Source organism: Micropterus salmoides, unplaced genomic scaffold (genome assembly GCF_014851395.1).
Source record: "Micropterus salmoides isolate LMB-PRFRI ecotype aquatic unplaced genomic scaffold, ASM1485139v1 Ms_hic_scaffold_1, whole genome shotgun sequence".
Lineage (NCBI taxonomy): Eukaryota > Metazoa > Chordata > Actinopteri > Centrarchiformes > Centrarchidae > Micropterus > Micropterus salmoides.
The window spans coordinates 33,502,790-33,519,005 of NW_024040040.1; the positions used below are offsets into that span (position 1 = coordinate 33,502,790).

A 16,216-nucleotide genomic window follows, 5' to 3' on the forward strand; every position below is an offset into this window, starting at 1 on the left:
GCTTGGGAATGTTGCGTCCAGGATACCCCTAGACCTTGGGATGTAACAGCATATAACAAATATAGACTGTAATGAACAAGAGCTTACATGCAGGTTTGAACTGGTCATGTTATGTGTAAGTGGCCAGCCATTGAGTAGCTGGTTACATATAGCTTAGTCTAACTGCTTTCAAAATGAAGACTTAAAATCAGACATAGTGATACTTAGCTCATGATGATGAGGGTACAGCTTGGTTGCTCACAATAGCTGTCTAAAGTTAAAAACAAACATTGCCTTCTTCCTTCTCTTATGAGAGCATTGTGGGTAGTGAAGTCCTTTAAATGCAAAATAAGGCATTTGGCCTCTAAAGGATCTTCTGTACTTATTACTACACAAATCAAATATTCAGTGAAACGTAAAGTCTTCTTCTCAACTCAATATTTCCCACATAAGCGGTACCTCTGGGAACTCTAAGCAGGATACTTTTGGGGACTCGCAGTGGACAGACAGTGAAGTATTATTAGAGCCAGCTATTGTATGCAATTATGAACCCTTATGCATTTTATCTGTACCTCTGGCAACATGATGGGCCGCAGTTTCATTTAATTTAGTAGGATCCCCATTAGCTGTTGCCGAAGTAACAGCTATTCTTGCTGGGGTCCACAGTTTTTTGTGCTGGTGATTAAATACCTGGTCTGTCACTGACAGACAGGTCGAGCTGTGCTAGGGGTACCCCTCCTCTTAATACCACAGTTGATTCAGACCGATTTCTGTCATGTCTATGCAAGCAGGGAACTAATGGTGGAACAACTCACTCTGTTATCAAAGAACCGGGGCCAGCAAAGTGTCAACACCCCTCATAGAATGAGAGAGAGAGAAATATAGATGACATTCCATCAAACTAATTTTGACGGCTACTTCCGGTCCCGCCCCCATACCGGATATGTGTGTGTAACTGATAAGAGGGGTGTGTACATCCTTCCGTTGTGTGTTTTTGACTGATAATTGGATAATCATTTCATTGATTTAAAGACTTCATTAAGTAATAAAACATGAACTTGAATGAATTAACTAGTAGGTATTTATTAATTAAAATTTATCATTTAAAAAAATAAAGCAGTGAGGAATCTGCGGGGCCAGCAAAGGATCAGTAGGAGGTTTCTTCATTGATTTGGAATCAAGTCAGTCTTTATTATTAAACAAGTAAAGAATAAATTGAAATAATTACAGTAAAGCAGTAAAGTGGAATAAAGGTGAGTTAAATTAAACAGCATTTTAAATTACCTTCAACAGCATGAAGCAAAATAAGAGAGAGTTCCAAAATTAAACTTTATAAAATCTTTGCTAGTGCTTTGTCTTACAAACTTGCCATCATTATCACTCTTGTGAAAAGCTGTAGCCTAGTCTTAAACTTGTGAGTCTTAAAACTTTAATCCTTCTAGAGTCTGTGTCTCTTCTTCTCTGTCCTCTCTCTTTCTGGTGTAGCATAGGCTGTGCAGGGTGAATTGAGGAATGTGCTCCACCCCACCGCACCTCCTTCCATCCCTCCACTCCCTCCTTTTTCTCAATTAGCCACATCAAGTTGTGTGTTTTATTTGTCTTCTTCTTCATCTTCAGGTAATCTTGTAGACCAGTTATTAACTATGGTTATCTATAACCCTAGACTCCAGTTGTTAAAAACGGTCTAGGTTTATCAGACAGAGTTTGTTTTCAAAACAGGAACCTATTTTTATCAGCCGGAGACAAGAGTTTGGAACTACAGACTTTATATAATAATCTGGTTGTACCAGAAGTAACGGTCCCCAACCCCTCACCCGTTATTTCCCACATGCTGTCACATACAAAATAAGAGGATGGGCAGAGTTAGCCGTGAGCCAATGATAAGAGACTAGGAGGGGTTACCGTAGGCCAATGATGGGAGTCTGTGAAAATAAAACGAGAATATTGTCTTCAAGAAATTGCCAAGAGGGCACTTGGATCCTTGAACAATACCTACCAAAGAGGGGACCTCCATGCGGTGAACTTCAAGAGTTCCACAAATGTAGCAGTAGGTTATATTACTTACTAAAGAGGATGTGTTTAAAGACTGTATGTACTGATCGTCACCAGTTTCAGCACTATCCTTAACAGATGTGTCTTCAGTATTTCCAAGAACTTTAGCCCGAACTGAATAAAATGTATAAATATTAAATATTATAAATAACAACAATACAGCATTTACAGTAATAATAATAAGTAGTATTTTAAATGACATATTCATTGGTAGTTTCCTTTTAGTGGTTTGATTCAGGAACCGGACCTTTAGGTGTGAACCCACCCTTGAGGATTATTGTAGAAATTTGTAAAGTGATGCATATGATTGGTGAATCTTTGGTTCACCAATTTGACACAAGCTCATATTTCTCTCTAATGAGCCCTCAAAGCCTGGGGGGGGCTGCAAACTCTTACAGAGAGATAGTCTCTGGCCTACAGGCCAGTTAAGTGGGACAGCTGCTGGCAAGATAATCTCTTGCCTTTACAAGGAGTAGCCCCAGCTATTAACAGCTGATCCTCGCTCACTGTAGGTAGACCTTTGTGAGGCCTGCTGACCTGTGCTACTGCACGCCGCCCTGAAGGTTGATGTATGCTACTGCCGCGGTGGAGTTGTGCGTTTTCACCAAGATATGGCAATCTTGGAGAAAGTGCAGAAAAAACCATGCCTGATATGGTCGGCCCCCACTGTGACAGGGACGCACGCGTCCATTGTCATGTTCACCCTGAAAGACATCTCCCCCTGTGCGACGCAGTGTTTGTTTAGCGCACTTTCTTTGGATCGAGGCAGTAAACATATGTGCATTTGACGCATAACAGTTTAACATAGCACTGTAGCAGCTGGATAGAGGATTAGTGACCTTTAAGGGGAGAGTAGAGGTCAGTGGTTACGTGGAGGCTCAGACCCTTATCTGGTGTCCAGCAAGTGTCTACACTTATCCTATAGAACTTTGCTCTTATATGGATTGGTGCCTTAGTTTGCAGACTCTGACCCTTATAGGGTATTTAGCAGATACCTAAACATGTCCTATATAAGCTGTGTTTGATGTACAGAGAGACAGAGTGGCCATCAGGTTGGGTCACTCTCCAAGCTGCTGCAGAGCTTGTAATTGATGCTGAACTCCTTGATGTAAAACTTTTATGATCAAGAACAGTGTCAAGCGGATTTCTTCTCAACACATCATCGCAGCATTATTGATCGGACACCACAGCTTCCTTGCCCGGGATGGCTCAGATTACTTGTTTATTTAGCAGGGATGCTATTTCGTCCTCATGGTGTAGAGTTGAGAGAGTCCTGACTGTGAAGTGCCAAAATAGAGAGAGAGACAGACGGTTTAGGTGACATTCAAATTTTGTGAGAAAATACTGTTTCGGGAACTGTACAAATTGTTATGGTTTAGGATCCAAATTTCCAATCCAACGAAAAGACTGTTTAGGTGATTATACAATTTTTTTGTCCTTGAGAGTGGCGTCTCCAGTCTCCTCACTTTCTGGAAAAGAAGAGTGCTCTGTTTGGAATACCGAAGCTGGGTTTGAGTCCCGGGGAATTCAGGACTCCCGAAGTGTCAAGGGTGGAAGGCCCGGATAGTTGGACTTTCCAAGCATCGTGGTTTAGGCTCTCACAAGTTAAATTAAAGTAGAGATCTGGGACCTCAGCACGCTACGTGTGAACGAACGGAAGAGTGAATGTGAGTGTGAGTGATATTCTCCAAGGGATATTTTTGTGCATCAGTGTCTCAAACAGGAAAAGCCTCCACTTTGTTCACAGAAACCTAACAGTGACAACTGAAGTGAACTGAGACAGGGAGTGAGAACTACTGTTTGATTAGGTTAGTTGCTCGAGTGAATTCCATACAAACTGACTGGCTGGTACACACGTTAGGCAGGGTCAGGATGGACGGAGAATTTGATAGAGAAATTGATGATGGAGGTTGGGGCTCGTGGAAGCCGTGGGGGGAGCAAATTGATAATGTGTTGTTGGTAACAAGCAACAGAAGTAAACCTAAAGATAAACAAAAGCAAAAAGAGGACGCGAAACGCCGAATGGAGAGTGCAGTAGCAGAGGTCCCCAAGGGGGAGGAAGGTAAGTGGTCTCTACACTCTGTGTTGACTGCAAGTTTGTTGCAAAAGAGAAAGTGCAGAGCTGAAGTGGAGAAAATGGATAAGGAGAGAAAGGAGTGGTTCACCCTCACGGTGGACGCACAGGAGAAACAAAAGAGAAACAAAAGGTCTACCACCACCCTATGCCGGTCCCACAGAACCCACAGCTCCTCCGGTGAGTATCTACCCGGTATTGGAGGTTTCTGGAGGTAAGTTTAGGGTAGAAACCAAACCACAGCATCAAACTCAAGGATCATCGATGCCAAAGTTGGAGAGGGAGACTGGGAAGAGAAGAGAAACCCCAAAAAGAACGAGACTATCAACCATTTTAGGCTCGAGCACGAAGAGAAGAGGGGCTGAAGAAGCCCCAGCAAAGGAGAAGAGACCCAACACACAGAGCGGAGATATGGGGCCAATTGTCCGGAATCTGGAAGAAGGATGAAACTGTCGTGGACATGGATACAGAGGACAGGGAACCAGAGGATGAGGATAGTGCTGAGGAGGAAGGTGAGGGGACAGGCTCTCTAATACTGACAGTCGCAGAGTTGTTTGGGGAGGCTGCAGGGGAAGCCGATGGACACACCTACCAGAGTCCAACGAACACAGGGATAGAACATATAAGTGAGGAAGTACAAGCCTTACTACAGGATTCTAGGGAGAAACAAAGGAGCAAAGGAAAAGCTGGACGAGATAGAGCAGAGGAGAAAACACACAAAAGAATTAAGGGAGCGCAGGCAGTCATAGACGTTATGCCACTGGTCCAGTTAGGGGGAGGATATAGGGAAAAATACAAACCTTGGGCACTAGGGGATGTACAGGCACTGGTAGACAAAATGCCCCCAGTAGCGGAAGGGGGAGGTTTATGGTTAGATCAGTTAGATAAGCTTACAGCAGGTCAGAGGCTAGCTTTAGGTTACTGGAGAGCTGTAGCAGCCAGGTGCCTGCCAGGAGATGTAATGAGGGAGTTAGAGGAAGATGCAGGGACTGAGCATGAGCCAGATAACAAGCCATTTATGGCAGTAGTGACTAAAATAGGGAGAGCTATGAGAGAGAGATTTCCCTTGCCGAATGCAGCTACGGTCCCCAAACTCCCATGGAAGCCAGGCCAAAATCCCCGAGACTATTTAGATCAATGTAAAGAAATATGGACAAAAAAACATGCCACCATGGCCACAGTGGAGTCCAGCAGGAGTGGTTCCGCAGAGCAGTACTGGAGGGAGTGCCAAACTCAGTTAAAGAAGCCATGTTGAGCAACCCAGACCTTCCAGGAAGTGAGCCACAGGTGTGGGAAAGACACGTAGTACACAATCTGCAGCGACAAAGGACCAGGAGGAAGGAAAATAGAATGAGATAAAAGAGTTACAGACACAGCTACTGAAGCTGCAGCTGGGGAGGGCGAGACAGGAGGTAAATGAGAAAAAGAAGGGCCCTAATAAGCAATTGGTGGCTGGAGCTCCACCTACTGACCCACATACTCCAGATTTATATCCAATCCCAACGTGGGTGGATCCACACCATCCCTCTCAGAATCGAGGGTGGAACTAACAGTCATGGGGACCTCCCAGGGGGGGAAACAGAGGTGGTCGTGGAAGGGGGAGAGGTAGAGGTGGATTCCAGCGGGCACCACGAGGAGGAGGAGGGTATGGAGGATGTTTCATATGTGGAAACACCTCCCATTGGGCTAGAAACTGCCCGCAAAATCCAACTAACCACCAAGGGAGTCAGGGAGCTACGCAGAGACCCCACCACGTGACCAAATCTCCAATGACACCGTGGAGGTTGTAGGTATCTCTGGGGTAGGACAGAAACTGCCAGTGACCGAACCGCTGACAACACAATTGGGACACCAATGCTTGCTTCATCCATTTGTGGTGTCCCCTACAGTCCCTGTAAACCTACTGGGGAAAGACCTCCTGATAAAACTAGGAGCCACCATCCTGTGCAGCGCTGATGGACTGGTAGTTACCCTACCAGATGGAACTCAATTTCGATGTGGATACCCTCAGACTGGACAATGGTTGTTACAACCTTTGCAGGCTCACACAGCTGACATCTATTGGGGCTCCAGAAAAAGGGAACCCGATGAGCTTCTATCTCCAGGGGAAAAAATGGATCACCCTCCTCGAACCACACAAACCTGCTGCAGAGGAGGGGATTGCTCAGACCATTGAAGGATTGATAATGTCAGGGGTGTTGGAACCTTCACAGTCAGCCTGGAACACTCCCATTCTGCCCGTTGAAAAACACGGAACAGGTAAATATCGCATGGCACATGATCTGAGATCCATCAATTTGATTCTTACCACCCCCACCATTCCAGTTCCCAACCCCTATGTGGCACTGAATAACCTCTCTCCTAAACAAAAATGGTTCACTTGCATTGATCTTGCCAAAGCTTTTTTCTGCGTGCCTTTGGCTGACTCGTGTAGAGACATCTTTTCCTTTACTCACAAAGGTCAACAATGGCGTTACGCTCATTTGCCACAAGGGTTCGCTTTATCCCCTGGAATATTCAACCAGTTTCTTAAAGAGGCATTAGCAGGCTGTCCCTAGCCACCAGTTGTGACACTGCTGCAATACGTGGACGATCTCCTGTTGGCCGCTCCCTCGCCATCTGCTTGTTTGCAGGCTACCAGGTCCATGTTGTAGAGACTCTCTGACAAAGGGTTTAAAGTCAGTAAAGACAAACTGCAGTTGGAGCGGACGCAAGTATCTTTTTTAGGGCGCACATTGTCACAAAAAGGGGCGGGACTATCTTCGGCACAAAGGTCCACCATTTTGCATCACTCCCAGCCACAGGTGGTTAAAGAAATGCTCTCTTTTCTGGGATTAACAGGATATAGTCGCATCTACATCCCCAGCTACACTGGCCTGACTCAGGTGCTGAGGGACTTGGTGAAAGAACAGGGCATGTGTAACATTAATGATCGGCTAAACTGGACAAAAGAGGCAGAAGATGCGTTCATCTCCCTTAAACAGAAACTGGCTCAAGCAGCCGATCTCACATTACCAGATAACTCCATTCCATTTCATCTTGATGTTTCTGAAACAGGGGGAGTGGTGAATGGCGTTCTGTTTCAGAAAAAAGGGAGAGAGAGAAGGGTGCTTATGTACATCAGCGTAATGCTAGATGCCATGGAAAAACGACATCCCAGGTGTACTCAACATGCGGCAGGGGTAGCAAAAATCATTTTGAAAACAGCACACATAGTCATGGGACATCCACTACAGGTACTCACATCACATAATGTAGTCTCGTATGTCAACTCACAGATTTTTAAAATGACATCACTAAGACAGCAGCGACTGAGTAAGGTGCTAGAGGCACCAAATTTGAGGTTTACTCATGAAGGGATTAATATGGCAGACAGAATAGGAGTAGGGACTCCTCACATGTGCGAACAGGAAGTGACCAAAGAGGAAAAAGTGAGGCCAGATTTGCAGGCACAGCCACTACAAGGCTCAGAAGAACTGTTCACAGATGGTTGCTGTTTTAGACATGAAACAGAAGGACTGAGGGCAGGATATGCAGTAGTCAGACGAGAGGGGCATACATACAGAACAGTGAAGGCAGAAAGGTTGAAGGGACAGCAGTCAGCGCAAAGGGCAGAGGTCAGAGCAGTAATAGAGTCACTGAAGCAAGGGGAAGAAAAAAAGATAACCATCTACACTGACTCAGCCTATGCAGCAGGAGCAGCACATCTACAACTGGGACAATGGAAAAGAGCAGGGTTTCTCACTGCTGGAAATAAACCAATCAGACATGAAGAGGAAATGAAGGAACTAGCAGAGGCATTGCTCCTCCCGAGTGAGGTAGCAATTGTCAAGTGTAAAGGGTCATGACACCACAAACACACCAGTGGCCAAAGGAAATCAAGCAGCAGACCAGGCTGCTAAGCAAGTGGTGGGATATTCCCCCTCACTACAAATGATAAGCACAGAGGAGGAAGTGCAACAACACACGAGCCTCACTGAGGAACGTATCAAACGGTGTCAGCAAAAGGCCTCTCCACAGGAGAAAACAGTGTGGAAACAAAGAGGAGCGACAGATACAGGTGGTCTCTGGAGAGGACCAGATAGGAGATTAGTTCTTCCCCCTACCATCAGACAGAAGGTACTGGAAGAGGCTCAAGGAGTAGGACATGCTGGTCCCGCTCAGATGAACAGGCATTTGTGCCATTGGTGGCATCCATATCTGACAGATATGACAAAGGAGTTCATGCGAAGGTGTCAGGTATGTATGGTGTATAATCCAAGGCCAACAGTGAAACCGGAAATGGGTGCATTTCCAATGATCACTAGGCCAGGGCATGAAATTTCCATTGGTTACACAGACATGGTGGACACCGTGAGGGTGTACAGGTACGTATTGATGTGCGCTGACACCTTCACAGGGTGGCCAGAGGCGTGGCCTACAAAAAAGGAAGACAGCAAATCGGTGATTAAATGTCTGATTAATCACTACATTCCAGGACACGGGTTTCCTGAAAAAATCAGATCTGACAATGGTACACATTTCAAGAACACACATCTCCAGCAGGTGGAGACAATGTTGGGGTTGAAGCATGCATTTGGTACAGTGTATCACCCACAGTCACAGGGAAGGGTTGAGAGAGTGAACCAGAACATTAAAGGTAAATTGGCTAAAATCTGTGCACAGGCGAAATTAAACTGGGTGGATGCACTACCACTAGCTCTGATGTCAGTAAGGAGCTCTGTGAACCAGAAAACAGGGTTTACTCCCTATGAGTTACTGACAGGGAGGCAGTTTCCAGGCCCAGGAGCTGAACTGAAAATGCAAGAAGGGTTTGAAAATGAGGTTTCCCTCAGAGCATATTTTAATGAACTGCAAGCTCTCGTTTCAGGTTTCTCCAACCAGGTGGGTGAGAGAGGCACACACGGGAAGCAGTACACAGTGCCACAAGCTGACTGGGTGCTGCTGAATGTGATAAAACGGAAGTGGTCGGAGCCAAGGTGGACAGGACCATTCCAGGTGGTGGAAAGAACATCTCATGCAGTGAGACTCAAGGGAAAAGGTGACACGTGGTACCATTGGAGCCAGTGTGCAGCAGCACCAGAACCAATGAGGTCCCTAACAGAGGTGCAGAAGGACCTGCACAACCAAGCACAGAACACTGACTCGGACGAGTCAGAAAGAAACCAGACCTCAACATAGGGGCAGAATAATCCCCTGGTCTGTGTTAAGGGTCTCAGGGTAGTCTACCCCTGAGACTGAAGAAAGAAGATCAGCAGAAGGAGATCCACATCCAGGAAGAAGACTGCAGCAGCGTAGTAGTGCTCAGGAGGTTTCCTAGTTCAGAGTTTCTAGAACTAGAACCAAAGAGAGGAGTGTTAAAATGGGGATGTGGGGAAATCCTACGCTGTTGGGGGGGTTATCAGTGGGAATTGTTATCATTTGCTACTTTTATGGCTATTTTAGTTACATGTGGTTGTTGTTGTATTCCTTGTATTCGTGATTTGATCCAAAGGGTGATCACCACTGGTGTGGAGAAGAGAGATGGTCAGCACATGCATATGATGCCCCTGTTAGCTGATGATAAGCACCAGGTGGATCAACTCCAATTTGAGGAGTGTTCTCTTAAAAGAGATCAAAAGGGGGAAATTGTGGATATACAACACAACCCTACAGTGATATTGCATGATATGATTCTCTTATATGCTTACTTATTACTTATGATTGCACTTATGATACTCAATATTGTGTGACATGCTTATCTTAGGTAACTCAGCAGTTAAGACAGATAGAAGCTTATGCTGAATAACAGGAAACCCGGGCCCTGACAATAATACACTCTGACACACTTCACACTTTTCTTAATACAGTCACACACACACACACACACACACACTCACATGACAGCCCTTAAGGCACACTAGAAATATTCTACACCTATTGACAACTTCCATATAAGGTAACATGGGATGTGCAGCTGGGTGATGTCTCATCAACATATACACAGTGGAAGAGTAGTCAGACCCTGACTTAGGTAGCGTACAGGAAGGGTCTCCAGATATATCTGTCTCAATAAAGGTGTGGTTTGAATCTGATCTCTCATCTCCTCTAAGTCCTTTTCCATCAACCAACTCGGGGAAGTCGTTGTACTTCCACACCTCCTAGGCCACTGACCCTAACACAGTTGAATCTGGGTGGTTTCATAGCGAAGTGTGTTCTGTACCCCTGAGAAATAGCGGACAGAACGTACGGTTGAACTGTGCATGTGCGCCACCGGTCTGCCCTGACAGCGAGTGGGCCCCTCTAGTCTCAGTACGATGATGTCAACCCCGGGACCTGGATGGAGCATGAGCTCCCCTGTAGGTATTAAAGGGACATGACACTGTTTTATTTTAAGGGCCTGAACATGAAACATGCAAGGACCCTGTTGAAACTGAAGGAATTCTTTTTTCTTCTTTCTTTTCTTTTGGTGGTCTAAACAAGCTCGAAAACTCATGAAACTTTGCATAAAATTCAAACGTTGTGAAAATTTATTTTTTTGTGCTTGAGTGTGGCAGAAAAATTCAACAATCATTGATACAGTTGCTCTCTTTGTTATGACTTGAGGCACTGACACCCATGGCAATTGGTTGCTTCATTTATAATAGTAGAGATAATCTTTACATTTTTATCCAATATTTGTCAAAGACAAAACAAAATTATCATCATCTGTGTTATACAGACAAATAGTCATCACACATCACATATTCTAGTGCTGAATAAGAAGACAATGTTAACAATTTGACAAAGGAATGCTTGTGGGTTAGGGTTAAGTTTAGATTCAACAGTTTATACTTTTGTAACTCACCACTCTGGTCCAATAACGTATACAATGAAATGGAAACTAAAAGCATTCCTGTGAATCCCATTGGGATGTAAGTGGAGAACTACTCTAATTTGGCTACAGGTGAACCAAAGGAATACTGATTACTTAAACTAATATGTGATTACAGAGCAGGATATTATCTTCTATTCAGATCAGCTAAGTACAGATACAGAATCATTCTGTTCTGTAGCAACTGCTGTCATTTGTCTATGTCAGTTTCAGCCATGGCTTCAACATTCATGCGAAAAGATGTGCAGTGTGCAGTTCAGACCAGAAGGTGGAAGCATTCGCCAGCAGAAGACAGTTTGAGCATCTATCCTCAAGTAACCCTCTAGATTAATCAGTCATCTGGAGCATGAACACAACCAATACAAACAGTGCTGGCAGTGGCTCCATAATCTCACCGTACTCCCCGTAATCTCACATGGAAACTATTAGAGCATTCACTTTAGTCCTGTAGGTTCTGAACATGATTGCTGGCACTTCTCCACGAGATTACTTGTGTCTATAATAATAATAACATGTATGTACGTGTGGCGTGGATGCATGTGTTTGTGTAAAAGAATTGAAATACACAGTAGTTAGGGTTGAGTGGCTTTCTTGAGACCTTTTTCGTAAAGCAGTTTGTGTCTCTGTGTGAGTGAAAGAGTTTGCTTGTGTGTTGTGTATGTGCGTGCATGTGTGTATGACTCACGGTCAGCTGCAGCCTGCATATCTAGTTTATGAATCACTAGGTTGCACTCAGTAACCTTTCAACTGGCTAGTTGCCCCTGGGCACATATATTATTTAATTTTAACACTGCATCCTACTGAATACCATCACATTCAGCATTTTACTTTTAAATCCCTGGGACTGAAAAATAGCTATGAATGTTGAATGTTTTTTTCCCCTTCCACTTCCTTCCTTTAATGTTACTTACTTTTATACTTTTACTTGATACTTGTACCCCAGAAGGTATCTCTGCAGTTGCCTGGGGGTACTTGGAAAGATTTTAAAGTGGCTCAGTTTATTTGACAAAATATAAATTGCAGTTCTTAAAATAGCCTACATAATATCAACATATATTCTGATAATACTGATCAGGTGTAACACCTGAACATGTAGTGATTGAGTGTGATTTTAAAGTAGTTAGCAAGATTGTAGAGAAGCAGAACAGATAGCTAAAATAAATGGTTTAATTATTCAAATAAATGGCTAAAAGTAATGAATAAATATGTTCAAAGGGTTAGGTCAATGAACTGTATCATGGATAAATGGATAATAGCTAAAAGTAATGGATAAAAGGTTAACAACATTAAAAATTCATAGATCATTCAGATAGCTAAAAGTAATGGATAAACAGTTTAAATAGTAAATTAAAAAGGGCTATCTTCACAGTTCAAATTGCAAAAGAAAGTAGGGAGATGGACATTTCAAATGCTGTTTGAATAGTAAAAATCTAATTAGTTACTGTGGAGATATCAATGTCTTAAGTCAAGAAAACTGTATAGTCTGCATATTTGAGGGTGTAGGTTTAAGGAGTATAACATCAGTAAGCTTCATAAGCTGTAAGTGGGTGATTTCAATATTTTGACCCGGCTGGGAAAAAATACTAAACATTTGAACTAGGGAAAGAGAGCATAAAACCCTTTGAAATATATCCTCAGTGTGTCATATTCAGAGGATATTGAACTGGGGAACATACTATGACCCTGGGAGCATAGATATGCTCAAGGGAAAATGGTGCTAGATAAAGGGTTAAAATAGCTTACTTACCTAACTTCCGGAATAAATAGCTAAAAGTACTGGGTAAATGGTTGAAATGTCTGACTTTCAAGTGGTGGTCGTAGCCTACAAATAAAAACCTGAACAAAGACCTAAACACTGAGAGTTCAGTTATGTGAAATAATTGCCACACCCCGCCTTTATACAATCAATAGTTTTAAATAACATCCAATTTAAATCATCAGACAGAAACGGTTGGCAACCACTGTTTTAGAGGCATTGATACTAAAGACAATAAGACAAGGTACTGTTTATTGTTCATTAGCTAATTGTACTCACAAAGCAAGAAGTGGCAAGGTTGTGGGGGCTATGGGCGGGGGATTGCGTGACTTCCACATGCTTAGTAGGGTGTGTGTATATGTGCATGACAATGTGCATGCATATGTGTATGTACATGCGTTTGTGGGACATAACCTCAAGGATTGTCCTTGTTGTCACCAGGGGATACGGGTAGAGGAGATGCGGACATTGTTGTGTCTATATGTGCATAAGTGCATCTGCTAATATGAGTGTGTATTAGTGTGTGTGAGAAAGACACAGAGTGGGCGTGACCAATTAGAGCATATGGTGTGCAGAAAAGCAAAGAGTGGGGTATGAACGGTCACGCAACCTTGCATGGTATAGGATTATAGGTCTTGATTTGCACACACATACACACACACACAGACACGTACTCTCTCCCCCTTACAGCTGTCAACAAGCATCAAACACTTTGCCTACATTACAGTTGCCCTAAGCGGTCACTCCTCTCTCTTGATTGGATGTGCTCTTTTCATTGTTTACACCCCCTTCCCATGCTAACTTCTCACCTCCAGGTTTTGTCTCTCCACCTCTCTCTCTCTCTCTGTGTCTCTGTCTCTTTCTTTGTCATTCTCACTCTTTCTCCTCCCTGTACAGAACAAGTGTCATACAGATGGCGTGATGGAAGCTTGCGTGCATGCGGACAAGTATAAATCATTTAAAGTCAGCGTCATAACCCCCCCCCCATCGTCACATCATCAGTCATGAAACTACAGTGAGACAAAAGCAAAGTACTCCTTTGGGGAAAAGATAGAGATGCTACTCACTGTATCGACTTAGTTATTACTCAAGAGAGCTGTGTGTATGTGTGTGTGTGTACGTACAAGAGAGAGACACAATTGCATATGTAACTGATGTGATAGAGCTTGATCCCAGTAAGGCCACAGAAAGGCACTACTACTACTACTACTTGGTGTGTATATTCCATTATACCTTTTAATAATCATTGATTGAGTGCAAGTCTAGTTAGCAAAACAGAAATGACTTCTTCCTGTAAAACAGAAAATGTAAGTTCCTTTAAAGAGTATTTTCAGAGCCAGAGCTATAAACCATACAGTGCTGTCCATGGATTATTCATGGATTATTACTGTATGTTATGAACATCATTTAGCTTTTAATATCCCTCCTCAACTGTATTTTCCTACTCCTTACCAACTGCCAAGTACTGAATCTCAAAAATGTTCTGGCTAACCTGTCACAATAAGCCCTACAGCGCTGCATGCAAACGTTACAAGTTAAAGGGAATCTTTAGAAACTCCCTCTTAAGATGAAATACTATACAATACAAGGACAATACAAGACCTTGTTCAATTGAAGGCACAAACAACTGAATGCAGTGTTTCATCTCAGGACCACAACTAGAGGAGGAAGTATGGTCTTAATTGCATAGTGCATGTGTTAAGACAAGAGGAAGAGAAAAGTTCTTCTGTACAACTGTCTGGGTATACATGGTTGTACAAAATATCAAAGGCCATTGTATAACGTGTTAAATAGTAAATTAGCAAAATACAGTTCACCAGAGGAATTAACAAGGGTTGCTGTATGGGAAGTGTAGTTTAAAATGGAGAAATACTAGCTTTGACGATACCATTCATCTTTTGACAATAATATATGTATATAGAATTCAACACACTGACACACGTTGACCAACATGGACTTCCATTATAAACAATGTGCACAAGTGACTTATGTGGTTTTTGAGGCAGGATGTGAACCTTCAGCTATTGTAAATCCACAACTGTTGGAATAAAAAAAATATTTTTTGACTGAATTGTTGACAGAAAAGTTTCATGCATTATTAAGCACATTGTATTTACACGAGATTATTATTTTCCAGTATCTTTTTTGTTCAGGGTTTATGAGTTATATTGCATGGTGCTGAAGAGGATAGTAATAAATTAATCAAAAAGCCTAATACTTAAAAAACAACAACAACAAGGTGATACAATGAACCTGTACTGTGTCTGAATGTTGGTCCTGAAACACATGGTGAATAATATTAGTTAAAGATCATAACAGGATTTCTGGTAATTTCATTAGTAGTCTGTTCGCAAACAAATAATAATATTTGGTTATCTGGTACTTACTGGATATACAAGCATGCAAACACACACACACACACACACACAGACACACACGTACATACACTCATCATCCAATCCAATCATCCCATTAAGTAAAATCCCACCACTAACTGATCCTTGTGTATCCGGTAATTCCCTTTAAACTATGCTGCCTGCTAAATAAACACAAGCTTCTGCGAGGGAGTAGAGAGAGGAATGACCATAGCTGTGGAATTAGTAGAAGAGGCTTGTTCCTTCAAATCAGAGCAAACCAGTGAGGTAACGGCCACATAAAATCAAGAGCTCATGGCTGCACAGAGTACAATATTATACAAAATCTGAATTCTGTATCTGTAACGGCAAAAAAGTAATCTCAAGGCGAGGGGATGGCAATTTATTTCAGAAGCATTTTTTGTTGGATTTGTTGAAATTGTCTTTACATCCTGGCAACAATCAATAAATCAAATGCCCTGACACAATAATAAAAAAGTCTGGTATCTGTGGCTGTTGCAGGACTGTAATAAGCATGGCCAATCATTTAATTCGGGCCGATTCGTCTCTGGAGGGTGGCTAAAAGGGAGTGGGTTGGTGTTTTTTCAGTTGGATACTAAAATCTAGCTGCTTCAAGCTAGTTATGCCAATGTTGCCTACCCTAGCTTTGGCTAGCTTTTTACCCTAGCAGGACAAAAAGAATTTCTCTCAATTCAAATCATGCTTATTTTCTGTGGATCTTGTTTCTTAGTTTTACAGTTTTCCCAGTCCCAGGGTGTCATATAACTTGCGGTTTTGAATGTGGCCACTATGCCAAATAATGTTGCACAACAGAGCACTAGTCCTGCAGCAGCTATTCCTGTGGTAAATCCAGTTATTACTCTTAATGCGTAGTTTCCATGTTTAGGTGTGGTAATTATCACCCACTGTTTAGTAAACTGCATTTTCTCTATTTATAAACCCATGTTTTGTGTCCTATTATTTGCAATCACATGACTAGAGAAGTTTATTTTGATCTAATTTAAATATCATATAAGCAAATTAGGCCAAAGACCATTAATAAATGAATCTGCATACACTTCATTTTTATTACTGTGTAGAAAAATGTGTATGATCTACCTATAAGGGTGGGTGATCATTTACCTTAT

At 42.6% G+C, this 16,216-nt stretch overlaps 1 protein-coding gene across 1 annotated transcript; it reads left to right on the plus strand.

Annotated features, from left to right (window-relative positions):
* Positions 1-8,032: 8,032 nt before the first annotated feature.
* LOC119899746 (uncharacterized protein K02A2.6-like) lies at positions 8,033-10,066 on the plus strand. The gene has a single exon (XM_038714446.1). It carries the CDS (start codon positions 8,039-8,041, stop codon positions 9,284-9,286), a length of 1,248 nt encoding a protein of 415 aa, XP_038570374.1. The 5' UTR covers positions 8,033-8,038; the 3' UTR covers positions 9,287-10,066.
* Positions 10,067-16,216: the final 6,150 nt, after the last annotated feature.